This window comes from Aythya ferina (assembly GCF_964211825.1).
Source record: "Aythya ferina genome assembly, chromosome: 2".
Lineage (NCBI taxonomy): Eukaryota > Metazoa > Chordata > Aves > Anseriformes > Anatidae > Aythya > Aythya ferina.
In genome coordinates, this window is record NC_140297.1 from 115,236,802 (window position 1) to 115,264,798 (window position 27,997).

At 46.0% G+C, this 27,997-nt stretch overlaps 1 protein-coding gene across 21 annotated transcripts in view; it reads right to left on the reverse strand.

The window, feature by feature from the left end:
- The window catches only part of DTNA (dystrobrevin alpha), a 219,199-nt gene that overhangs the window by 125,803 nt on the left and 65,399 nt on the right, over positions 1–27,997 (reverse strand). For 7 of the 21 annotated variants that reach the window (XM_084510708.1, XM_084510727.1, XM_084510725.1 and 4 more), the window contains exon 1: positions 8,501–8,522. The exons of 5 other annotated variants lie outside the window; for them this stretch is intronic. In XM_084510708.1, coding sequence (XP_084366834.1) covers positions 8,501–8,520 — 20 coding nt within the window. In that variant the 5' untranslated portion in view covers positions 8,521–8,522. Of the gene's footprint in view, positions 1–8,500; positions 8,643–27,997 lie in introns of those variants that run through there. 9 more of the 21 variants (XM_084510715.1, XM_084510713.1, XM_084510712.1 and 6 more) reach the window with 5 other exon arrangements.

The window sequence follows — 27,997 nt, forward strand, 5'->3', positions numbered from 1 at the left end:
GCGACCCGATCCATGTCACAGCAACTGTGCCGGTACTTTCAGAAGTGCTTCTCCTGGGGTTTTCCCAGCAATGAGCCTTCCCCCCAAACCCGCTGGGCATTTTGAGTCAAAATAACTTCATAATGTCTCCAAGATAAAAAGGTTAGTCAAGGTGTGACAGATATCATTGCTCCAAAAACGTCCTAAGTAAAAACGTATTTCTGCAACTATATCATCAAAACTTCAGATTTCCACTCGTCTGAATAGGACAAAAGATGCAGAGAAACCAGCTACTGCTGTCATGTTAACTACCCTGTTAAGAGTCCAAAATAAAGATAAAAATAAAACCCTACCTAGTAATTAATTCTCTTGCTGCGTTATGATTATAGTCAAACTCTGTCCAGGTTATTTCATGATATTTTTATCCTATTTTCATAAAAGCCAGTGAAGGCTGGCTTCAGAGTTTACAGATCCCCAGTTTTGAAGATGTTCAGAGCCACAACTGTCCTATGAGACTTCTGAAGATGGAAAACAGCAATGCAGGCTCTGGAGTCTTATTTTGCCTTGAAGTAGGTATTTATTTATTCATTTGTGAAATTCTGTCTGGCATTCTGGATTGAGGGACAAAACACGTGGCGCAAGAGGATTCTCCTCAGAACAATTTCTACAATTACCCAACTCATATCTCCGTAATTGTTAGCACACAATGAATTTTCTTCCCCCGAATTCTCGCTATCAGGAGAACGGGCCATAAAACGCTTCCTAAAGCTGCGTAATGTGATCCAGTCTCGGTTGTTACATAGCTGTTTGCAAACCCCGTGATAAGCGCTTTATGCACAAAAAAATGGGAAAACAAAAACAAAAACCGAAAGCCAAGAGGCAGGGAAACCTTCTGTGCACGTCTCCTAAAGGTACTGTTTTCCCTGTATGCTTTTAATGACTTGGCTCTACTTGTGTGTAGACCAAAATACACCGATATAAATATACACAAAGAAAAGGAAGGGGAAAAAGTCTACCAGGGGCGCCTAATGGACTGCTGGAGGAAGTTCTAAGAGCAATGAATGAGGAGCTGAAGCTGCACATGGGAAGCCCAGCTCAGCTTCCTTCCCCCTTACCCGAGCAGAGGGCTTTCCTACTCGGCAGGACAGCCCCTGCTAGCTGCTTGTCGCAGGGCTGACAGCACAAGGATTACCAGAGCCATCATTTCAATAATTCATGCCTGCTCGGCTGCCCCAAGGCAAAAAGCCGACTCCTGTGGCGCTCACGGTTTAATGCCTGAACAGAGTTTATCCCTTCTGCTGTGCTGCCCCCCAAGCCCAGCTCTCCTTCACCCTTGGGGGTTTGCAGCAAGCTTCAGGGCACCTGCAGGAACAGCAAGCCAGTTGCACAAATTGTGTTTGTTGGTACTGGGGAACGGCGCTGAACCCTTTTGTGTTTGAACAGAGGTGAGACCCGGGACGTGCTCCTCAGGAAGGTGGGAACCAGCCTGCAGGTGAGGCTTACCTTTGTATGGGAAGGGCCGGCGGGGCTTGCGGGTGGTGTGCTTACTGTCCTGGAACAGTCAGTTAATGGGAAATAGCTCCCACTCCCTGGGAAACGCAGGGTGAGACCGAATCCATGCCAAACGTACTCACTGGAAGGTGACCCTGCCTTTCGTTACATGCCCTCTGGCCAGGGACTGCCTTACGGGGACCTCATCCAGCACATTTGGGCTTCTGAGATGAACGGCCACTTTGCCATCAAAGCACTGGCTCATCAGAAATGCTGCTGATCCATTTCAAGCTTTCTGGAAGGCTCTCTCCCTTCTACAATGCCCCAGCCATGAAAAACGAATGCAAAGCCTGGCTCCTACAGGAGCCCTGCAAGCTGGAGCAGGAGTAAGGGGGCAGAGACATCCTGATAGATGGCTTTGTAGAGCCTAGCCTTGGACTGGCACGGACCAGAGCTGACCCTGGTGCCCTTTGCAAATAAGTCCAGAGCCCTTTGTAAGTTAATAAAGTCCTGGTTTTGCAAATTAATAAAGCTTGAGGCCAGTGCTGTGGAAATGCAATGCAGAAACATCTCCACGGAGCACACGGCCAGCGACAGCCCTGTGACCCTGCACTGCAGCAAGCACTTGCCCCCCTGGACCATGACTACATGGCACAGGGGCACTTCAAGTGCTTCCTAAGCCAGGGCATGAATGTGCAACATGCTTTTAGCAATGTTTCTCAAAGGGACGCATTTAAAAAACATCTACAAATAAAATAGCAATTAGGTTCCCTTCCACTACAGTCCCTTCTATGCTCCAGCAGAGTGTTTTATTCAAAACCCATTGATTTGTTCAGCTTTTAGCACGTTCCCACAAAGGACACAGCTTAAACTGCCTCAAAACCCCTCTGGGCTAAGCCAGCCCAGCCACCTGAAAGCCCCGTGGATGTTTCTGGCCCTGCACAGGCCAGAAGCTTCCTTCAGCAGGGAGGTGATAAATCGCCTTCAAGACACAGATAGATGTAAGCAGTGGACTCGGTGAAGCTAGCAGACGATTTGAATTTGCCTACCTGCTATTTTAGGAATCTGACACGAACGACCTGAATTGCCCACGTAGGGACATCTGCCTCTCTGCGGTGAAGTTGCGGGGAATTTCTGCTCCCAGCGCTGTCCTCTGAACCGCATCCAAGTTGGGTGCACAAAGCAGATGGCATCAGTGCATCTCCTAAGGCTCTGCTTCGAGCAGACAAACCCTACCCTCTTTAGAAACCTTAAAAGCTCAGTTACAGGAGCACGGAGCACAATTCATGCAAGCTGGAGACTGGAGAGACCCTCAGCAGAACCCCTTATTCTACAGTGCTCCAAAGAGCCCAGCGATGAGGGCTCCCCTCAGAAGCTCTAGCATCACTTCACCCATTTATTTCCCCTCAGGAAAATGCCATAAATCAAAGAGGGCAAAATCAGGATAGAAAAAAACATTCCAGGGGGAAAATCGAGGCCAGCCACGGAGGAGAGTGGGGGCTGGGATGTGGCACCCTGCCCTCTGCTGCCCTGCTGGTGCTGGTACTGGGGCTGATGGTGAGCGCCAGCCGGTGCTCTGGGGGCTCATAGGCAAGAGGCCAAACAATACTTCTGACTGCCCATCCTAAGGGATCACGAAGTTCTTCCTCACAACGTCCTGACCTGGCCAGATTATGCTATCAGTCAGTAATTCCCATCGCTCCAATTTCCCCTGCAGCTGCAGCCCGACACAGCAGCCTTCCTCGCCTCCGACCCTTGATGCAGGTCCCTCTGATAGGAACGGGTATTAAGATTCCTGTAAATACACAGCTTTATGCAATCTTCTGCACAGTTTAATCCCTGCGATTATTAGGGATAGATTTACGTATCATCGTTATCAAATCTTGCGGGGGGTTGTTATTTATTTTTTTAAGGCTACAGCTGCCACAAAATATATAAAATTATGTCTTGTAGAAGATCTAAGGATTTTCTGTCCTTAGCTTAGCATGAACTATACATGGTGATGTTTTTCTCTGTAGATATGGATAGGAATCCTGTTAGCATTTATATATGCCTCCCTAGATACTTATTCCACGCTTTAATTAACCCTAGGATTTGAGCCTTTCATGAGAAAATTAACAAGTAGGGGCACTGTAGTGTGACTTAACCAGTCAGCCAGAGGGGGACAAGGATATTTTAGTATCAAAATATGAAAGGTACACCAACAACCTTTTAATGACAGCAGTTTGCTGGTGGTAATGCCACTGGAACAGAGCTAAAGTCACTGAAAATAGTACCATGATGTTACTAGCTGAAAAGCTAAAACTGATATGCGTAAGTCTGTCACTTGTCATTGAAGTTTGATTAAGGACATCAGGGGAAGCGTGCCCTACACGTCAGACAGAGGAAAGCAGCAGTGGCAGCATCCTCCTCGCAGCACCCACTTGTGCAGGGCTCCTTGAGGCAGAGCCTGGCCCTGCAAAGGTGGGTGCTTGGCTCCCTGGAGCACGGCTGAACAGCTAACGCATGCTTCACGTCTGGGGATTTTCCTGAATGTCATAAAACTAAATAAATAAATCAGTAAACGTTTTCTCCACAGGCTACTGGGACCACACCGCCTATCTTCGGCTGAACCTGGCTGCAGGTTAGGGCTGCAGGTTTCCAGAAGAAACGCAAAGAATCAGACGCGGCCGATAAGTGAAGTAAACAGGGTCCGAACGCCATGGCAACGAGAGCAAATTCCTACCTACCTGCTCTTATAGATGTCCTCTCAAGCTTGCTGCAGCATTACCCTGCTGCTCGACAGCGTGTGCTTTCTGCTGTGGGGTGCAACAGCATGCCTCTGCGAGCGCTATCAAAGTTATTTTGCCCTCGAGCAACAGTAATCTGCACGGGGCTCTGTTTGACTGCGCTCCTTACTATAAAGAACTGCAGTACTTCTATGAACAGCCCTTAAAAGATATAATCAACCTTTCTTTTTTTAAAAAAGAACGCTTCTGTGACTTTCAAATGTGCTATAATTATGTGATACTTAAAATGATTTCAAATAAAACAATTCTATAAATAAATAATTCCTGATTTTCTGTTGTTGTTTTCTATATGGTTTGAGCAGCACTTTGCACTTCTGTTTGTGTCGCTTTTCAGTGCAATAGCAGAAGAAAGGGAAACTTGGAATAGAATAAAAGTAATATTGAAATAAAAATATGGACAAGAGATTAAGGGAACAGCAGTAACTGAAACTATTTTTAACTTTTACTTTAATATTTGATTACACTTCACAGCCCATCTACATTTTTGAAGGGAGAAAATGAGGGAGCTTTTGCTGCAATTTCATATATTGCTTTATTACCTTACCTCAAACACTTTCACTTACAGTGCTTTGCCAATAGGCTTCCGTGTTTTTTAGCACCTTGCCTTAATATGTTTGGAAGACCAGTTGGAGGCAATAAGGTATCTGAGATACTTCAGTCTCTTCATTACTTGCATGGAGCCAGCCATTTCCCTGTGTGTTCAGCATAGCATCACAAAATGGTTTGGGTTGGAAGGGACCTTAAGTATCACCCAGTTTCAACGCCCTGCCATGCGCAGGGACACCTCCCACCAGACCAGGCTGCCCAAAGCCCCATCCAGCCTGGCCTTGAACACCTCCAGGGATGGGGCATCCACAGCTTCTCTGGGCAGCCTGTGCCAGTGCCTCACCACCCTCACACAGAAGAAATTCCTCCAGGGAGAAGAGCTAAGCTCACAGGATCTCATCCCTCCCAGCATTATTGAATGGATACAAACCCACACTCAGGCATGGACCTTAGAGAAACCCTGGAGCACAGATTGTCACCTGCCCCACCACTGTGTTGTTAGTGCTGGCCAAGGCAGTCTGGTCTCTGCATGCATCGTGGACAAGCCGGGTGCATCTACATCCTTCTGTACCAGCCCTAAGCTTCTGTCATTTAGCCCTCATATTGTGCACAGGTATCATCTGGTTGACTTCAAGTGGGCACACTGCATACACTCTGTCTTCAAAGCGTCCTGCATCACCTCTAGGAAAGAAGGTATCCCTGAACAGACACATTGCCTGATGTCACGGTGCCCCCATGCAGGGGAATCCGGAGCTGGTGATGTGAAGGCTTACAGGAACCAGCTCCTGTGCCCCTGCTCCTCACAGCACAAGGAACACCACTTTTGAATCCAGTGAGCCCAATTAAGCATATTCACAAGCCTTGGGAGGACTGGAAACCAATAAATCTTGCACTGACAGAGATGCAACTATCAAAAAAAAAAAAACCCACCCACAAACAAACAAACAAAAAAACCTCTTGATTTTCATTTATAGGCCTATTTGCATTTTTTTAAATTAATGCACTGGGATGTAGTGGTTTCCCTCTCTCTCTGTCTCTTTGAAAACATGTTAATGTGTCTTTTTTAAAATTTAACAAAAGTAAAAACAGATGGATTCAGCAAATCTAATGGTACTCAGAAAGAAGTGATGTTAAATAGGGCAGCATCAGCACCAATTATAATAATGTGTTAGTATTACTGTGTTTGCTATTAGGATGAACAATAAGTATGAGGAATAATATTGCGATAAGTGTAAAAGCCTTTCTAGAGAAACCTTTAAAGAAAATGTGATTAAAATGAAGTGGGCAAATGGACATCAAAACCCCTCCAACTGGCTGTGCAATTAATTACATTGCATACCAATGTCCAAAGAGCTTCAGGTTTGCACACTGGGGCCTCATCCATAATATCCATGATTTCTCTCACTTAGACGGCTTTATGTATGGAGTTGCATGAGACATAGCAGTGCTTTCTGGCTAGGATTTGCTTGTGTGGTCCAACGGGGGCTCCCAGCCTCCTCAGGGAAAGTCTGTAGCAAGCTTCAGACATGAAGCCTGAAAGGGACTTCAGAATTACTGCAACAACCCAATTTCCACATCTAAAATGGACAAATGGCTTCACAGCTGTCTGTTCAGCTCACCTGGAGGACCCTTTCCTGTGCCTACCCTCTCCCCGCATGGTTGCTAGAGGCAGCAGCAGCACAGAATCATAGGATCATTCAGGTTGGAAAGGATCCCTAAAATCACCTGGGCCAACCTCTAACTTAGCACTGCCAAGTCTGCCTTTAAGCCATGTCACTAAGCACCACATTTACATGTTTCTTGAAGACCTCTAGGTGACTAGGTGGTGGCTCGACCACCTTCCTGGCCAAACTGTTTCAATGCCTGACTGCTCTTTCTGAGAAGAAATGTCTCCTCATTTCCAACCTAAACCTCCCCTGACACAACTTGAGGTCATTCCCTCTGGTCCTATCACTGGTTACCTGTGAGAAGAAGTCGACCCCCATCTCCCCGCACCTTCCTTGCAGGTAGTTGCAGAGAGCAGTAAGGTCTCCCCTGAGCCTCCTCTTCTCCAGACTAAACAACCTCAGCTCCCTCAGCCGCTCCTCACAGGACTTGTGCTCCAGGCCCTTCACCAGCTCCGTAGCCCTTCTCTGGACACACTCCAGGGCCTCAATGTCCTTGTAGTGAGGGGCCCAAAGCTGAACACAGCACTCGAGGTGCGGCCTCACCAGAGCAGAGTACAGAGGGATGATCACCTCTCTGTCCCTGCTGGCTGCACCATTCCTGATACAAGCCAGGATGCCGTTGGCCTTCTTGGCCACCTGGGCCCACTGCTGGCTCATGTTCAGCCAAATATTGACGGAGACCCTCAGGTCCCTTTCCACTGGGCAGCTTTCCAGCCACTCTTCCCCCAGCCTGTAGGGTTGCATGGGGTTGTACCCCAAGTGCAGGCCCCAACACTTGGCAGCCTCCCCCACTGCCAGTGCACAGAAGGACTGTCAGCCCCAGCTAACAGGAGCTGGAAAATGGGGGCGAGAGGTTGAGAGAGTAGGATATGAAGCGTGAAGAAGTATCACCGCTGAACTGGGTCACTGGGTAATTCACCTGGGTGTGCAGGTGGAGCCAAAGCTGAGGGGAGTACAGCAAGGCTGAAGCCAGCCATCTGGTCTGTCATCTCCTGACATTTATCCATCCCATTGTTTCCCCTAAAAACATCCCACAATGAGTTTTGGCATAAGGGGCTCTGCCAGGAAGCGCTGTAAGAGTTAACACATTCCGTTCCCAGCTCTGGCAGGTTGGATTCATTTCCTACTCATATCGCAAATGAAAACAAATTCAGTCATCTCCCAGTGCTTTCCCACAAAAAACAAGTCCCCACTCCATTTGAGAAGATAAGCAGCCTTTTGCTCTGGAGAGGCCCACGCAGAAAGCAAAAAAGTGATGGTGATTACAGGAGAGGCAGAACGGTCCCTGCCTTCCTGAGGAAAGCTGCACAAGTCTTACAAGAACCACAGCACGGCTGCACGGCGCTTCAAATACAAGACGTGACTCTCAGGTGACAACCCTTTGGATTAGGGTCCTGATCACTCAGAAATGCAGCATCACCCCAGACCACATTCATACAAGTGGAACAGTAGTTTTAACTAATTTTCACTGAACAAAGACATTTCTTCACTACATTTTAAATGACGTGCTCAAATGATTTTTAGCAATTGCACTGCAGTTAATTTAAATTCTACTTTTAATGTCAGCTGGAAAATTGAAAGGTATTCTCTTAAAAACAGTTTATAATCTTTGATTTGGCAATGTTTTATAATCTTTTCTTTTTTAATCTAAAATTAACTGCAGCTGCTTTTCTTTCAAGAGCAACATTTGGTATTTACACCAAACAATCACTATAGCAAGGAGGTACCTTTAACTATGAACCCAAGAGAATTGTTATCAAAATAGTTCTAATAACAATGTTAGACAATTTATAAAATCCCACATATGGCAATACTTAGGTCCCCATTTTCCCCTGAAAACAAAAAGAGTTGAAAACTAATTTCTGGCTTAAGTAACAGATGAGGTTTAAAACCATATCAATCAATCCCTCTCTCCCCTTCCTCCAAAACTCCCTGGCCAAGCTAAAACACAGTGTTTGGTGCTCTCCCAGCTGAGAGCTGAGAACCACATGAAGGACTAATATCTGTAGCAAAAACGAAATGTCTCACCTACAGTTGTCTGTGGACATACCACTGAACTCATGGATGCTACTATCTTCTTGCACTGTCTGTCAATCTCCTGGTATATGAGCTATGTCTAATCATGTCACAGTTCATGTACATCCTCCAATTTCCCTAATTCCACCAAAAGATGCATTCCAGTAAGAAGCTGTTGAAAAGACAAGAACTCTGCAATACTACATGCAGTACAAAAAACCATGCAACTTCTCTCCTGTCTCTTCCCTTAGAATAATCTTTTATTTCCACATGTACATTGCCAGTGGGAAGAGAGGCTGGCACCCTGATACTCATTGCCTCACACTCAAGAGACAGAGACCGAAATCCTGACTTTGACTGGGAGCTGGAGGACATGCTGACCTATGCCCTGACCTACTCCCTCCCAGATCCAGCCTTTTCTGAAGACAGAAGAGCATCCTGTCCCCAGGCTAGTGCTCTGAAACCCAGCAGTTTGACTCCTGCATACCTGACACATGAATTTAAAAGGTGTTGTGGAATCTCTGCCCACTGGGCATTGCTACATGCTGGAATTCCTCCCCCTGTTCATGCAAGAACCCCTAATCTCTACTTTCTTCTAGATGCAAACCAGCAAAACATCAAGCATGACAGGAGGATTTCTCTCTACTACTATTCACTGTAATGAAAGTCTTAAAGTACCCCTATAAAACCCTCAAATCCCATACTTATCCGAGCTTCTTGGGATCTGTTTCTCCTTAGCCAGCTTTGAACATCTTAAAAGCAGCATCTGTCCTCATCCCACTGTCAAGCTGCACCTCATTCATTGTCCTAAAGCACCTCTTCAGCGATTCTGGACAAAGGAAATCCTACTCCAACATCACTGGATGTTTGTACAGGGGAGAGGATGGTTATGATGCACAAAAATCCCTGTGGTATTTCAAATTGCAAGCAAGAAGGATGGAGCCTTTCTGGTCACCAACAACTCCCTGGTCTCAGGAATGATTCTCCAGGATGGGTGCAGCAGGACAAAACCCCGGTGACCTGATGAGATAAATGCATCATGGCCAGGGGAGGAGATTCTGCCCTCTTGGGATTCAAATGCATTAGAAATGACTGACGAATTACAGCGTTGACCTCCAAACAGAAGCACTTGTGTAAATATGGATAAAATGGATATTGTACTTATCTATCTTTACAGATATCATTAATACATCTACAGATAAATGTTGGGCGAAGATAGATGGGAAATGGTATTCAAAGTAATCAAGTTAAAGACAGCTGCAGCTGATTAAAAGAGTTTTAATTTAACTAGCACTGAGAGAGTCAGCCAGCACTCAGGAGTAAGAATGCAAATGAAGTGTTTGCTCGTCTGTCTGACAGGCAGCCGGGACTCCTGGTCACCCTGCACAGCCGAGGCATCAGGCGTTGCAGAAACCGCAGCACTCCCAAAATACAGGCAGGTCATGACGCTAGCATCGGTACGACAGATCATTCGACTGTGGTAAAAAAATGCATAATGAAACAGAGCAGGATTACAGTTTTTTGAAATGAAAGCTTTCTGGGGTGGGGGAAGCAATGCCCAAAATGCAGACCACATAGGGCAATACATTTACCTCTTACACTGTGTTGGAAGAGGGGCAAATATGAAGGGTATCAAGTTGCTCTTATCCACAGCATAAGGAATGTCATCCTACGTCCATTGTGATTGTCCTCAGGTGGCATCAGCCCAACCAGTTTACTTTGCCTATGATAAAATCTTATAATGACAAAGTATGACAAAATTTTCAGAGATATCACAATCTAAATCTAGTTTTTGAAGAACCTGTGTCAGAAGAGTTCATGTTTACTTTGAAAATACTGTATTCACCTAATTTATTTAGTTTTAAAAACAGAGTTAGTAAAGCTGTGTGGTGCAGTTAACACGCTGGAGGGCAGGGATGCCATCCAGAAGGACTTGGACAGGCTGGAGAGGTGGGCCTGTGCAAACCTCATGAGGTTCAACAAGGCCAACGGCAAGATCCTGCAGCAGGGCTGGGGCAATCCCAAGCACAAATACAGGCTGGGTGGAGAATATATTGAGACCAGCGCTGAGGAGAAGGACCTGGGGTTGCTGGTTATGAGAAGCTCAACATAAGCCGGCAATGTGTGCTTGCAGCCCATAAACCCAACTGTATCCTGGGCTGCATCAAAAGCAACAAGGCCAGCAGGGTGAGGGAGGGGATTGTGCCCCTCTGCTCTGCTCTTCTGAGCCCCCACCTGGAGCCCTGTGTTCAGCTCTGGGGCCCCCAGCATAAGGAAGGCCTGGAGCTGTTGGAGCAAGTCCAGAGAAGGGCCACAAAGATGGTCAAGGGGCTGGAGTGCCTCTCCTATGAAGACAGGCTGAGAGAGCTGAGGGTGTTCAGCCTGGAGAAGAGAAGGCCTTGAAGAGACCTCACTGCGGCCTTCCAGTACCTAAAGGGGGCCTACAGAAAAGCTGGAGAGGGACTCTGTGTCAGGGGGTGGAGTGATAGGACAAGAGGGAATGGCTTTAAACTGAAAGAGAATAGGTTTAGATTAGATATTTGGGAGAAATTCTTCACTCTTAGGGTGGTGAGGCACTGGAAAAGGTTGCCCAAAGAAGCTGTGGATGCCCCATCCCTGGAGGTGCTCAAGGCCAGGCTGGATGGGGCTTTGAGCAACCTGATCGAGTGGGTGGCATCCCTGCCCATGGCAGCGGGGCTGGAACTGGATGATCTTTGAGGTCCTTTCCAACCCAGCCGATTCTGTCATGCCATGTTTGAGAAAAGCTGTAGACTTCTCTTTTTTACGTTCTCTTTTGAACAGTCTGATCCCGAACTTGCCCCCTACCAAAACCACTGTCCATCTTTAGTTCAGCAGCAATGAGGTTGGTCTCAGTATGGAAATTATTTTAATAGTAAAACATACTTTGCATAAATACTTCAGAATGAAATGTGACTTTTACATTAAAACCAATTATTATTTGTATTTTAATATCGCTGACAGCATTTATTTTAAAAACTGCTCCAGAAAGGGACGAGAGGCAAGCTGTAAAGTCTGAAGGAATACGGAAAGAGCAACATAATTCATCATAGGGTACATTACTTTTGGTTTACAGAAGGAAATTGGTTTCAGAAAAAACACCTGTCACTACACAGACACATAGTAAGGGCAAGTTTCAGAGAATATGCTAGGCATTTGGGGACCTTATGTAGCCTAGAGATAAAATGTTCACGAAGAGTGCATCAGAAAGCCCATGTAGGTCTGATTTTCCATATGGGGGACTCTATTTGGAGTTCTTCTGTTCAGACCATGTTTCTTGCTTAACATAGTTGGGAGGAAGGAGAATGAATCAAATGAGAGAAGGGGAATCAGAATTATTCTCCACTCTGCAGTCAGCCCACTCCTGGCACTATTTGGAGTACTGCTGCCTCTATGTCCCTTGAGAGCATCTGAAAATCTTTGTTTACCCCATGATTTATTCTCCTGGGAGGTTGGAGTTGAACCTGTATTCTCCCCAGCAGTGATTAAATTCACTTACTTTTGCTACAGCTAAATCCAGTACAGATATCTTAAGTAAATGTTGTCTTTTTTTTTTTTTTTTTTTTTTTTTTAAATGACATTGAGCTGAAAACAAATAGAAAGCAATCAAATGAAAGGTAATTGAAATCAGCTTATCTGCCTAGACACTCAGCAAGCATGGCTAACAGGGTTCAAAACTTGCACACGAAAGATGAGAACATTTCTCACAGTGTGAAAAGCCGAGCTGGCTGGGACCTTTTCCAACACGAATTTGTAATAAGAAAATGCTGATTTATCGAACACAACACCCATCACCTGCATACCCTATTTTTATAGCAGGTTTGTTGGAAAGGTTTCTCAGGTCTACAGTAGAATTTCTATTCGAAGACTAGGAGAGGTCCATGAACCCCCAGTAGTCAGGACATCCAGTGATGACTGAGAAGACAGATGTTAGGTCCCTTGTTCTATCGCCATAGCTTAGGAGTCTTGGAACTGGAACGCCACCCGGAGAAGCAATTGTCCTAACTTCTGGGCTCTTATGATGTATGTTTGTAGGAATCCACCTCTGTATGGTATTTTGAGTTAAGCTTTATTTACTCTTAGCTTTCAACCAGTGATAGATGGAAAAAAATCACAGTATTAATACCAACATATTTGCATACCAAGAGGACAAGGCTAACATCTCTAACAACAGGGTTGTTCTGTAATTCCTTAACTCCTTCCTCCTCTTATAGTCATCCTCTCTAAACTTGAACAGCCTTATAACTGCTGGTTCACTCCACCTTTAACAATCTTCTGCAATCATGCTTAAAAAAAAACACTATCCAAGCCAACTGAAACAAAGAGAATATTCATAAAGAAGGCATTATCATACACATTTGTAATTTGGGAGACTCTGGCTAAATTCCCTCTTCGTTCTGATCTCAGCCCCCTGCCTAAGAAATGGGATTAACAGCACATGCTATCTTACTGATTTCTTTCTGGAGACACAAACATTTATGATCCTGATGCAATAAGACAATCACACAGGCAAGGAGCTTGGAAATATCCAAGACAGACATTTGTCAGACCACTCCTGCCACCACTCTTTGAACTAAAATCAAACAGCACTAGCCTGATATTTAAGGGAAGGACTACCCATTCTCCAGAGCCCCACGCCTCCTGGGAGCAGAGCAAGCCAAGCCAAAGCAAATGGCAGTGGCCAGGAGACTCCCTGGGAGGGTGTGGGAAGTCAGAAGAGACCAGGTAGGAGGAAAAGAAAGAAGAGGGCAGAGTAGCAGGTAAAGAAATGATGACAGATAGGGTCAGAGCAGAAGAGATGGGCAACACTGGAGCAAATGATGGTGAAAATAGATTAAAGGAATGAGCTGCTACAAAAGAAACTTTTTTGCTCAAGGCACATGTGCCTCACCTGTGAATCATAGCAGTGTTGACTGACATTAACTGATGTTCATATGAACCTACCAGGCATTTCTGGAGCTGCTTAGGAAACCCAGCTGGAGTCAGCTCAGGCTTTAATGCATGTTTTCTCCAAAGTTTCAGTTCATGTAGTCCTTGTGTCACATAACAACATCTGCAGCGTCTGCTCCCAGCAGCCTGAGACTTTACATTTCTCACACCGTGCAAACCCACAAAACGACAATTAACTTATCTCTTGTAACACACGAAATATGTCTCCCCACAGGGTCGCTCCATGCTGTCAAATACCATTCCTTCTCAACCAGAGCCATCACTGCCCCCACCAGCATTACCATTAAATATCAGCTGTGAGGAGCATGAGAAACCCACTTATCAGTTGACTTTCCCCCATCACTCGCACGATACACCAGAAAGACGTGAACACCCAGCCCTTGATCCTTCATCAGCTGCATGCCTGTTAGCTTCTCCAAAACACCACATAAACGGGGGGGCAAGAAAAGAGCAACCAGTATTACAACATGCCTTGGAGTTCACTGCTCATTGTGCAAGCCCAAATAACCGGACATAAAGGCCGAGCTGGAGACAAGGGCACTTTCTTCCTCTCCCTAACTCACTCGTACGGTATGAAAGCTTTCAAACCTTGCTTTCCCAGACATGAAAAGGAAAAAGCAGCTGCTAACACAGACTGTTATTCTGGAGGCTGTTAATAGAAATCAGGAAGAAATGTATAGGTCTCGCTGCTTCTCATGCACGATTGTTGGGATGCAGTTGAATAATTGAGCAATAAGTCAAGTGAGCCAGAAGTCTAAACATCCTTCCGGCTCCCTAAGGCAACCGCGCCGGCTTTCATCCTTGTGGTTAATAGAGCTTAACCCTCGCCCAAATGACATGAAGGCATAATCTCCTGGTGGAAGGCAAGGGTTTTCCAGGCAACTCACCCAGGTGCGTGCTATGACCACTAGTTACATATACAAGATGGGGAAGGGGGTGAGGGGACTCTTTCTTGTTTATTTTGTCAGCTTGAAAAAAATATTTACTAGAACAATAAACACGGCCCTGAAATTGTTGTTTTGGACCTTGTAGTGGGTTTACGTGGCAAGGTTTTGGTAGCAGGGAGCCATAGGGGTGGTTTCTGTGAGAAAGATCTAGAAGCTGCCCCATGTTTGGGAAGGGCCCCATTGTTTTCCAGATCCGAGCCAATAAGCGATGTTGTTTTGCGCCTCTGTGAGAGCATATTTAAGACAGGGAAAAAACGCTGCGCCAGACAGCAGCTGGGAGAGTCAAGGGAGTGAGGAACAGCGCCAAGGTCAGTGTAGAAGGAGGGGGAGAGGTGCTCCAGGCGCCGGAGCAGAAGTCCCCTGCGGCCTGTGGTGAGGACCATGGTGAAGCAGGATGTCCCCCTGCAGCCCATGGAGTACCACGGTGGAGCAGGGCTCCACGCTGCAGCCCGTGGAGGAGACCACGATGGAGCAGGTGGCCCTGCACTGACGGAGGCTGCCGCCTGTGGAAGACCCCTGCTGGAGCAGATTTCGGGCCGGACCTGTGGCCCGTGGAGAGGAGCCCACGCAGGAGCAGGTGATCTGGCAGGAGTTGCAGCCCGTAGGGGACCCAGGTTGGAGCAGTTTTCTCCTGAGGGATGGACCCCGTGGTACGGACCCATATCTGGAGCAGTTCTGGAAGAGCTGCTGCCTGTGGGAAGCCCACGCCGGATCAGTTCATCAAGGACTGCATCCCGTGGGTGGGACCCCACAGCACAGGGGACGAGAGTGACCGAGAAGGAGCGGCAGAGAAGAAGCGCTGTAGACTGACCATAACCCCCATTCCCTGTTCCCCTGCGCCGCTCGGGGGGAGGAGGTGGAAGAGGGTGGATGGGGGGGAAGGTGCTTTTGTTTTTTTTTTTCCTTTGTTTTCTCACTTCTCTCGCTTGTTAGTTGTAGGCAATAAATCTTACTATCTCCTTATGCCGAGCCTGTTTTGCCCGTTACAATAATTATTGCGTGATTTTCTCGTCCTTATCTCAATCCTTGAGCCCTTTTCACATATTTTCTCCCCATTCCTCTTTGAGGAGGGGGAGTGAGAGAGTGGCTGTGGTGGAGCTCGGCTGCCCACTCGAGCAGAACCACGACAGACCTTTAAACTATGGGGTTTTGTAGTAATTTCCAGTGTCTCATTGTGACTTCCAATCCACCCACCTCAACAGCAATATGGTAAGACGTGAACCAACAGCCCGAGCTGTCTCACCCATCACAGCCCTTCGTATTGCACTTCTAAACCAAGCAGCTGCAAAGCCTGTGGGAAAATCTTTGTTTACCAACAACATTTGTATTTGTTTCTTCTCAGATGCTCTATGTTGCTTTGGCTTCCGACTACCTCAGTACCTCAAACTAACAGCAAGCAGCACTTGCTGATGTTTTTCAAGACCAGGCTTCCCCTTGCCCCAGCGCCCCGGGCTCTGCAGAAATACCCTTCAGAGATGTGTTACCATGTTCTTGCTGCTTCCACCAAGCCTGCAGAGTTATACTGATCGTTATTCACTTTACAATCTAACTAAAACTGATTCTTCTCCCCAAACACCCTGCATTTGGCTGCAGTGCTTACTGAGTCCATGCACACCGAGAGACGAGCAGACCCCGTTCTTTACCCACGCCAGTCTAAACGCAGTCATTTTACTGACTTGGCTGCTGGGTGTTTCTGTACAGCAGGACCAAGCTAACTGGCTGCTGATTTCCAAGGCAGGTTTTCTAAAGAAAACATAAGTCAGACTAAACCCACCTGTGCTTATTAGTGACAACTTTCTTAGGATAAACCTCTTATAAATGAAGGATGCAGAGAGAAAAACAGACCACTTATACACTGCAGATTTGTGCATCACAAGGACAGCAGTGCTGAGACACACTGACTTCTGTGTAATACTGAAGATTAGACTCATAGAATAACGTAGAATCACAGAAGGATTAGGCACGTAAGCATTAGCATGCTTTTATTATGGCCCAAAGTCTTAAAATGATATGGGAGGTCACGTTTCATTGCTGGTTTTACGACCCAGGAAAAAATGAATGGAAAGCCTTCCTTTTTTTTTTTTTTTTTAATCCATTTGGTAATTCTGGCTTGCAGACCTTCCTCCTGTGATGCTGAAGGACTTCTGAAGGGATCCCACCAGCTGTCCGTGCTGAGCTGCTGTGGAAGCTGGTGGGAAGGCCCCACTCGTCGCACTGTCACCCGGGCTCCTGGTTCTTCTCTCCCCTACCCTCACCTCTCCCAGGCAGGTGCAGGAAATCCTTCTTCAAAACACGTGGCTTCGAGCAACTCCCGGTCTCGACAACCAGGTGGACTGCGGAAACTTCCAACCCACACAAGGGTTTTTATTGTAAATGAAATACTTCCTCTCCCACAAAATTAAGATGAGGCCCCCTCCAACCCAGCTTGTTTGTTCTAGGCAATAGTTTAGGCATTGGAAACTTGTTCAGTTTCTTTTTATTTTGCAGGGGGAGAACATGGAGAGAAAAGGGGCACTCACAGCCCGGACCAACAGGCCTGGCTTAGGGGATGAAGCCTGGGGGGATGTTTGCAGTCTGACCACACACCGACGCTGTTACATGTGGAGACCTCACCACTGCCTCAGGGAAGTCCTCAAGCCATGGATGCCTGTGCTGGGAATACATCTTGACCTAGCGTCAGCGTATTTCACCTACCTACCTTTGGTACCTCTGTTGGATCCACGTGCAGCACCCCAGAGCGTTTTGCAAGCCCTTATGCTCATGAAGGGTGCACCCCCTCTGGCAGTAGGTCTGGCGCAGGAGCTTCCTGGCAGCCAGACACGTCAATGAGCCAGCCCGGGCAGCTGCGAGGACAGCAACCCCTGGCACGAGCTAGGGAATGGGGCCGGTGCCGAGAAGGGATGTGCCGCGGCACAGGGCAGCTTTTCTCCCCGCTTTTCACACTGACATCTGTCTCGGGACGCTCCCTCGGCTGCTGGCGACCGTCACACGCCCCGAGCAGACGCTGCAGGCTGTTCAGCCTGACAGATTTCCCCGCGGACTAGAAAAACAAATCCCTTCTTTCCCCTTGCCAAGTGACTTCTTATTTTCTTTGTTTTAAAGCAAGAAGGAATTCCTGTTCTTCCACTGAATAAGATACCTGGTATTCGGCAGCGACGTGCTTGTTGTGGGGGAAGCAGCAAGGAAGGGCTCGGTGTGGGCTTACTGTGCTCAGCACAAATCAAATTAGGAAGGATGCCTCTGCAGAAGCTGTGCACAGTGCAGCCAACGCTTTTACATATTACCGTGTGTTTTCCAGGGAGGTTGTGTCTATTGTGGCTGCTAGGAGGTCCATCAGCTAAGGTATGAAATCAGGATTATTTTTAGAAAAACACCGGCTGCTGGAGGAGGCAGCATGCGATCAGAAATGCAAAAGCCATTCTTGGCTACGGATCTGGTCTCCTCGGGGCTTAAAGGATATGGCTGTAACAAGGCCTTTTTGTGCACAAAAACAGGAAGAAATCTGGCTCAGCCTACAGACTTATTTTCCATGGCACTCTCCTCTTCTCCTTCTATGGTCCAGTGTGATACTCCATTCAGTGAGCAGCTAATGTGCTTGTTTCAGAAGCCAAGACTCAAGCCATGTTCATTTTTAAAACCAGTTTGCAATTTTTAGGCACCACTTGGTGGACATCCTAGCAGTTCTGCCTTGCGGTCTCAAAGCAGCTTTTTCACAAGGAAAAATTTCTCATAATCCTTTGATAGAGAAATCCTCCTCACCTAATTACTAAGAGTTGCATCCTGAGAGGGTCTCTGCTGTGTGATCCCGCACACACAAACAGGAAAAAAAATAGAGTGAGCTAGTGAGCCTGGCAATTACACACTGCCAGTAAAAGCCTACGGTCCCTCAACCACTTCTGAATGCCCCGGGGAAGTCGTTCCCAAAAGCCCTTCTTGCTGCCCACCCAGGAGACAGCGGGCTAACATTTAACTTGAAAACAATGCACCAAGACCTGGTCCCTGCTCCTAGAAAAAGGCTGAATGGATTATAAACTGTGTGGCTTGTGAATTAATTTCAGACACCAAAAGACTGAAATTTCTGTCACAAAAACTTCCTATTTCCATCATACAGAGAAGTGAGCTTTCAGGAGTACCTCAGAAGGCTAATTTGCACCAGATTTCTTTTATAAGGCTGGTTCGGGCAAACATTTTAGACAGCCCACCCAACTGGTTCTGAAGCCTTCCCAAGTCTGAACCTGTATGGTGGCCACGTGTAAAAAGATTTGGTCACTGCCTGCCCACCAGAGCTTGGAGTCCATTCCAATTTCCATCCCTCGCTCTGCTACTGGTTAAGCCATCAAAGACTCCTCTTTTTCTGGCACAAACGCTCCTTTCAAAGCTAAACTTGGACATCCTATCTCGACTACACAGGCCTGGCAGCTTCAAGGGGGACTGCTATCCCTCTTAGCAGTCTGGGATGCCACACCGTTCAGATGTCCTGAACAGCCACAGACTCAGCCTTCCTCACCACAAAGCGACTTCAGGTTTGGAAATATGTCCCATGGCAGCTTTTTTATCTTCACTTTGAAAATCCTGTTTTCAGGCTCTTTCTCTTTGCTGGTCTGGCTCAACAATTCAATTGCAACACGTTGAGAAAGGCAAACCCTAAGGAAAATGCAGCCCAAGCACTAAATTTGTAAGTTACAAGCCAGTACCAAATTGCAAAAGGAAGCAAACTGGAAAACAGTGCAGAATCAAATATAATGTGCTTGCTGTTTCTCTCAAATACTTTTTTTTCTGCATTAGCTGAAGTTTTAGTGGCCATATATATAAAGGCAGAGTAATTCACTACTATGTGTTAGACAAATCCTGTTTAAGCTTAAAGCTCCTCCAAGTGTCAGGACGTGCTGAAGTCAGACAGCCTTTAGGAGGCTTTTTCAGTAGGTAAGTTAGAAAGTGGGTAAACAATACCATTTTTTATGCGAGTCTTTACAGTTCACACTGAGATGTCCCCACAGATGTCTCTAATGCCAAAGGTATGAAATATTACCTGCAGCCAACTTGACAAGCGTTTTTCTTCCAGAACTTTGCCTTCAAGCCCACAATTCTCAGCAACAGCCAGGAGCATGATTCTTTAAAATTGGGAAGTGGGTGGGACCTGCCGCTTTTAATTCTCTTTTAATCTTTCCTGAGCTGCTACGGTTACTTAATTCCCCTCCTCAGCATTATCAATTGATAATAATAATAATAATAATAATAATAATAATAATAATAATAATAATAATAATTATTATTATTATTATTATTATTATTATTATTATTATTATGTGATTATTTCTTCTTGTCTGAATGGTGGAAGGTGACAGCCACGTCGCAGTGCTACAGCAGCCCTGATGATGCAGTGGCTGTGTCGCAGGGAGCAGAACACTGGTGGTGGCCCATGTCACAACGGGGTGGGTGGCATGTTGGCCCGGGAGGGGTGTCTCCTGGCCATCAGGGACACATGAAACAGATGGACCCAAAGACCAGGACCTCCATCGCTCAACCAGAGTGGTGCAGCTTTCTGCAAAGACATTGCTGGGCTGCACATGTGCCATTTGTGCTATTCTGTGAGCTGCTTATGCAGCTTTTTGCAGTTAGCTTTATTTTTTACTAACGTAAACAGTATTATGAACAAATGGTATTATGATAACTTTTACTTCTACCTGCAGAAGTGGAACTTGAGGTATATTCACCTGATTTCAACAAATCTTGAAGACTGCACTTTAAGAAGGATCCAGGGGAAATATTTTGGTATAAATTATGTGTTCTCCTTCCTGACAACACCTGAAAATAGATCTCTGAGGGGGAGTGAAAACTGGGGTGTCTCATAAAGATGTAGCCTCCAGACTTTTGTTAGTTCCGTCTTTCATTCTGGTTTTAACCTACACAGTCCTAGGTTTACCCTAACTACATTTCCCAATCCCTTATCTAAAATTAAAACTGCTGTTACCTAACCATATGTACAGCTTCTGTGTGCAGCTTGGCAGTTTTTAAAGAAATCCTGTCACACATCCACTATGGTCTCTGATTCCACAAAAACCTTCTGGGAAATGTCATTTGGGACACCAATAATTGCTATAATAATTTATTTTAGTAAGGGTAGCAAGAAGAAAAAAAGTCAGTAACAGCATTTCCCTACTCTGGTTCCCACGATCAAAGCAGAAGCAAGTGTGGGGCGAGTCCTGTGTCTGTTTTGTTCGCTTCCTTTGCGAGCTGGGTCCTGGAGAACACGAACACAGTGGGCAAGCAGAGGGCATGTGAAGCTTGGTGGGCAGTGGGCCCATGGGCAGCAGGAGTACCAAGTGCTCAGATAATGACCCAAAACTTGGTAGTGCCTCAATGTGTCAGGTCACCCAGCACAGAGCAGCCCAAACCTAGGGCTGAGAATAGGATTGCTGTGTTCAGGTACTGAAAACGCCCTTACCTCATCTGTTAAGCCGCATCTCTACCATTTTCCCACGACACATGCCTAGATGGAAAATTCCAATAAGTTAGTTTAGATGGTGATTTTGTTTCTGCCTGCTTGAAGAAGACATACAAGAGCATGCAGCAAGCATTAAATCAAGAGGTTTCCTTGCTTTTAGACCTTGTGTGTTCTCTGCACCGTCTGTAGAGCTGTGTTCACTCGTCCTTGCTTTGCTCATGACTTTTAAAAACAATTTGGTTTACGACAGAACGACGCAAAGAGCTGATAAGTTGCCACTTTACCATTAACTTCTGATTTTGTGAAGGTTACTTTTGATTCCCATCGCTCCTGTACACAGAGATCCTCTCGCATTATCAGAAGTACTGCATGCTCCCTGAGTGCCCCTTTGCTTTGCCCTTTGGCAGGCGAGATGCCCTAAAATAATCCGATGGACGGAAACACAATTGCTTTTACAAGCACAATACTTCATTATGTATTTGTTTTGAAAACAGTTTCCAGAGCCTACGGTATGTCAGCAAAAGCCAAAGAAAGAATGTTGATGGTGCTGCAAGGTCAGCCGCTCAGCGCCTGTAGGCAGCAGTGCTGGCACGCCGTCAAGTTATCGCCATGGCAAACATGGCAGCTGGCGGGCAATGATTCAGCTCTCTGACAATACCCCGGCTCCGGCTGAACGTGAAGATGAGTTACTCATACTCTCTCACACACGCACGCACGCTGCCTTGGGAGTTTCTTAATGTCTGCTTGTGTTGTTCCAAACGGGCACAGGGTGCAAGAAGGGATAAAAGCAGCACGCTTAGGGCTGACGAACCAGAGCAAGCTCCTTCTCCTCAAATGCATATGCTGTGCACATACACCCACATGCCTATACAGACACACACATGCAAATGCACACCTCCTGCAGACTGTATTACAAACAAGCCTGTCCTTAAGCAGTAGAAATTGTGAAACCTGATTCTCAAAAGACTTCCTTCCTTTGCATATAATTCCCAGCTCTCTGTAATTGCTTTTAATGCCCCTTGCAAATATCCCTGTACTGCTTACAGGCCATGCATAAAGTGCAAGTCCTCCATCTGGCAGGGTTTTGGGAAGGCTGCAGAGCTGCTCTGTAATGTACAAATTTCACTTGATTTTTTTTTTTTTTATTGGGATGTTTCATTATGAATTCATGACTTTTGTTTAATTTTGAAGGTCTACGAGGATGATTTAAAATAAACAGGAATGAAAAGATGGCTTGAGATAAACTACCTCCAACAAACACTTGAGGGTTGTTAGGAGACAATGCCTGCAGCTAGCTCTGAAAAGTCTTTTTCCAAGCTAAAGCAAGCTATAAACTTTGCTTTGCTATACAAGGTGCTTTGTTCCCAGTTTTGATATATAAAAAAAAGAGCTTTTGTATCTGGGTGTGCACTGCAGCCATGCCCTCACTCCATGTTAGGGCAAGAACTGCGTGCACATCAGCTCCCTCGTCTGCCTGCCTTGGCCTGCACCCAGCAGCCTGCAGCTTTTCCAGAGGAAGGGAAACCAGGCGTGGGGAGCTCCTGTGCATCCTAACCTGGCCCCTGTAGCACCCTGTGGGGAAGGGAAACTCCAGCCCTGATTTACATCCTCCTCCAGGGGAAATAAACCAGCATTTCTGCATGAGTAGGTTCTTCCCTACAAAAGCTACGTGGGGTGGCTGCTCACCTGTAGGGTGGTGCATGAAGAAGGGTCAGGACCAGGACTTGCAGTGTGGTGGGCAAGCCCACGCCAGCAAGGCACACAGGCCGCAGAGGAGGCTGTGCTGCTTTCTTGTCCACAGAAATTTTCCCAAGTAAGGATTTTTTCCTTTGAAGCAGAACTGTGAACTGACCAGGCAGTCCCTGGGGAGTGTAGGTCCACCCCCCCTCTCAAGCTCTGCAGTGGGTACACAGCCTGAAGGATACAGAAGCCTGGCTGCTTAGAAAACAGCAGCACTAATAGGCATTTCCTAGAAGTCTCTAATGGGTAGTGCAGGAAGTCTACTCATTTTCTGAAGGATTCAAAACATCAAAAAATACAGTAAGTCTTTTGAAACACAAGGTTTTCTTTCTGGAAAGACCTGGGTCTTTGGATGCTTCAGAGCTCTCGAGAGACTGGATGAAATCACAGTCTGATGATGACAAGCATCTACAAGTATCTATTCAACTGACCAGATATGGAAAGCTGAAATTTGGCACTTCTGCACCAACAGTTTTGTGTGGCTCCCTGTACATCCTTGGCAATCAGAGGTCACTCAGCCATGCCTTGGCCGCCTTACTCATTCTTTACCCTTCGGTGGTTTTGGTGTTTGGGAACGGAACAGGCTGGAGACAAGCACTTGGCAGCCAGGCCCAGGGCCTGCCTCACCACGCCATGCCTTCATCCCATCCTCCATCCCATCCACCTCCCCAGCCAGGCCTGCACCTCCCCGTGCTGGTCCCACAGCAGCAGGCGCAGGAAGGTCTGGGGGTTTTGGATGGCCACACGAGGAGAGGTGGGAAGCCAAGCCCGCTTCCACGTTGGGCTGTTTTTCCTGAGGAGAGCTTATTGCTGAAAAAAGTAACTCAAAAAGACACTCGTCCAGAGAGTATTAGTGGGAAATGAAAGACAGGAGCCATGTTCCAGCGTGTGTGATCACGCATGATTACAGAGAGGAAAGATAAAGTTACTTTCACCGAGCACAAGGGCCGCTGTCAGAGCTGGAGGAAATGGGGACTCATTAGCCCATTAGGGGACTACATAAAAGGCACGAGAGAAGTAAGGCCGGCAGTGTTTTCGAAATGAGAACGCACATATGGATGCAGGAGTCTAATTTTAATCTTCCACGTATGAAATCCTTGGCCCGGCTCCCAGTCTCTTCCGAGCATAGCACTCGTGCAGGATTCCCTTTCTTGGCAGGTGCGCGGCCTGCTCCCGCTCCTCCTCTGCGGGGCCCGAGCAAACCCTCCAGCTCCTTCTCCAGGGCACAGCAGATGCCCGGAGCAGGGGCTCGCCGTGCACCAGAGTAGCCCTGGTCCCCCTCTGGCAGAGAAAATGGGCCTCAACCAGCTGCCTCTGCTTCAACCTCCACAGATTTGCCTCCTGCTGCCACCCCTGCCCCTCAGGCTGGGGGGAAGCCGCCTTCATGGAGGTTCTCCTGTTGTCCTCAAAACAAACACAGCCCCTGCCATACCCAGAGGAAAAGATATTACAGATGACGAGGAATTACACTGCCCAGATGCAGAGTTTCTCCTTCTGTTAGCACTAGGAATCATCCCGAAGATGGGTAGAAATGTATTTTCGAAAAATTAATAATCGCTGACTTCCTGCTTTATTTTTACCACGCGCTTAGCAGGTCGTCCTACCCACTCAGCAAGATCACAGCTCTCGTTTCATTGCTGCTGGCACTGTGCTGCTACTTTACAGGAGAGCAAAGTGAGGAAAATAAAAGCAGTCTCGCAGGAAGGTTAAAGATGCCTCAGAAGCGCTCGTTGACCCACGAGTGTGACTATTGACCAGCAACATCTTGCAAGCCCATTCATTACCCAGCTGCTGGAAAATGGAGTGTAATAAATAATTCAATGATTTTCGGTAACCTAAAGAACGAGCGATGGTATCAAACTTCAGAGAAGAAGGAAGAGAGAAGAAGGAAGACTTTTTCAGCACTAACTACGAATTAATAGTTTATCCCATCTCTGCTTAGAGATCTAATGTCCAGTCACAGCAATACTATTAAGATCCTGGACAAAAATATTCCTTTAGAAAAATTTAAGTAAACAAACTATATATAACTTAACGGGAGCCAAAATCAAAGCAAATGGCACCACAAGCAACTCTGCAATAAAAATTTGAAAATGCTTATGACTTCCTGAGAGCAAAATGCAGCCGGCCATAGCCTGTGAATCACAAATCGCTGCCAGCAGCAGAAAGTATTTTAACACTCTGCTGCTTTTGGAGTTTGGAATCGGTTCTACTTAAGATTTTACAGCAAAAAAACAATTTCAATAATATCTCTTTGTGAAAATAAATTTTCAGAGGCAGGCAAGACTTGGGTTAACTAGCTCCAAGACTGCAGATCCTGCCTTAGTGAGAACATTTTCAGAGATGAGACATAAAGGAACATTAAATAACTCTTCCCTTGCAAGCTAAAAATAAAACACGTGAATGCCTGCTTCCTTTCAAGATGCTAAAACAAGCCTTCCAACAGTTACTTGAGACAGGGTTTCACTGGTTCATGCTACAACACATCATTACCTCTCATTTATTTTCGGTCCTTGGCAACTGTTACAGAAAATGCAAAAAAAGACTGGCCTAGGTACTGGGCCCCTGTGGAAAAACATGATACCTTCAGGCACTGGGACAGGCTCCCCAGGGCAGTGCTCATGGCACTGAGCCTGTTGGAGTTCGAGAAGCGTTTGGACAGTGCTCTCAGACACAGGGTCTGGTTTTGGGGTGGTCCTGTGTGGAGCCGGGAGCTGGACTCGATGATCCTTGTGGGTTCCCTCCAGCTCAGGATATTCTCTGGTTCCATGATTCTCTGACTCCTAACTCTACAAATAACTCGCCACGCTGTCGCTCTGCCCCGCAAGCTCCATGGGGCTCTGGGGGCGCTGACGGGGCAGGCAGCAGCTCCAGAGAAGCGGTGAGAAGCCTTCTGTGGTTGGATGCCAGTCAGAGACTACTTTGGTAAGATTGCCTATTTTTTCTTTTAACAGTATTCTATCAACAGAAAAGGCTAAATTAAAAACAAACAAACAAACAACTCTTAGCTGTATTTTTCAAAAATGTCACATTTTTCAAGTTAACCAGTTAATTCCACTTTTCACACTGAATATGCAGCTAACCTGGCCCATTGCACCCCAAAGACCGAGTATATAAGCGCATGTAAAGCTGTGCCAGAAACCTAAATCTAACAGCCTTTGTGCTAGCCTGTAATCCTTTAAAACTGATGTGGGAAACTAATAAATATCTTCTACTTAGAGGAATTTGAGGAAGAAATAATATTTCCAGCAAATGCATCTTCTGTAGGCAGAGTTAATTACCTGGACAGAGTAAAGCATGTACCTAAGTGTTTACAAGACCATTGTGGAGAGCAAGAGAAAAATGAAATAACTTACAGTGCTATGGGTACTTACATGAAATAACTTACAGTGCTATGTTACAGGTACAGAGACAAACAAAGTGCACTACTTTAAAAATTAAAAATTTCCCCTGGTAGTTTTCAGGATAGTCCCATGACCTTCACGGGAAACTAGATTTCCCTCCAAATCATATAACTGCTAGTCATTAGTACACCCAGTGGTGTCCCATCTGGGGCTAAACGTACACTGGAAATGGAAAGAAATGATGAAGAAGTCTAAGAATCAATTGAGCTTCACCAAAACCCTAAATGCAGGTCATGGCCCCAAATCATTTACTCTTCAAGGGTTAATTAACTACTTTCTTAGAGAATATGAAGTTCTTTATAAAAAAAAGACATTCCCAGACCTCCAAAACAATTAACTTGTACAATTCTGTTGGGGATAGAAGCAGAAATAACATTTCCTATCACAGTGAAGATATCAATGAGAAGAATATCTACACATTTTTCCAGTCTCAGCTCTTATTCTTTGGGGGGGAGGGTCCCCACACATTTGGCCTTAAAATGATTAGGCGTATTAGCTAATGATCACAGTGCTGTTACAAATGAAACGCTAAAGATACCAACAAGGTAGGTGCTCAAAAATTTCATGACGTGAGAAAAGCAAAAAGCAACTACATCATTTGAACATGTTACTAATGATGGTCAGCCAGATGAAATTGTGGAAGAGTTTGTTAATGTCTAGCAAAGCCTGGCAATCAGATGTAGGTAGTTCAGACTTCCAGAACAAAAGCAGCCCATGTAATTCTCCAGTGACTCTCAGGTTCAATACACAAGCAGAACAGGTGTGACCTGGTGAGTTGGTTACTAGCTGTGGTCATCAGAGACAAAACTTAGCAAGATAATCCCTATCGAAGGGCATCAGGTACAGCAGGAAAACCAGACTCTTCCCTCTAGACCTTCTACTTAAAACAAACAAACAAGGGCCAGAAATAACATTCCAGAGGAAATGTCTTTTTTTCTAAGCTATTTCTTAAAGAAAGCAGAAGGTGCTACTTCATTTCCTAGGGCCCAAAAGGATTTTCCCTACAGTGAATATGACTCGTTAAAACCACCCTCTGGGCTGCTGGGTGATGTCCAGGTTTCCCACTACCAGGTAACCCACATGGCCACACACCGTCGTCTGGGAGTGCAGATCCAAGGTTTCCTATGGAGACAACTCTGCCATGCACGTCTGGAGTGGGACTGAAGAGGGGTATTGATTTTTAATCAACCTTCATGGCACGTATATACAGTGCAAAAACAGAGTCATCCAACCTTGGTAGTTAGTGTTCAAGTGGCATCTATCAGGGGAACTGGAGCAGTCTCATGAAGGCAGCAACTGAATCGCAGAGGGGCTTCAGGCTGGAAGGGACCTCCAGAGGCCCTCTGCTCTCACTCCCTGCTCAAGCAGGGCCACCTAGAGCTGCTTGCCCAGACCATGGGTGTCCTAACCAGGAACTGCTCAGCTCCTTCTAGCACGATAGTTAATACTACATCTAAAGATTGATTTCGTTGCAAACTTTAAAAGCAGGGAATTTGTAAATGCTGATAAATAAAGAAAAAGAAGAGCAGAACTGAACTCCAGAGTTTAGATTTTAGTAAAACTGTTTGACAGTGCTATATAGTTCTGCTATGTGGATATGCATGAATGCAACAAAAATCTGAAACATGAACACTGTTTAAAAAAAATATGTTGTTATTGAAGTTAAAAAAAACAGTTGAACCACAAAGAACCCAGGAACCAGGGCAGTCTATTTAGAGCGTTAACCACATTTTGTTTACTGCTTAGGATGAATTCATCATGCAAACGGTCCAAAGTGCGATGCTGGCAGGCTGCGAACGTCCTCTGAAACGCGGAGGCCAGATACATTCTACATCCATATTAGGCTGTGGATCAAGTCCCAGGCTGGTTTCAGCCCTTCTGCTTTGCCTGCGACTTGAAAAATCCAGCGATGGCATTTGACGTGCAGCATCACCACTATCAAAACATCTCAGAAGGCATTTGATCACACTATACTAGTACCAGCTATAGGAGCATGAAACTACGA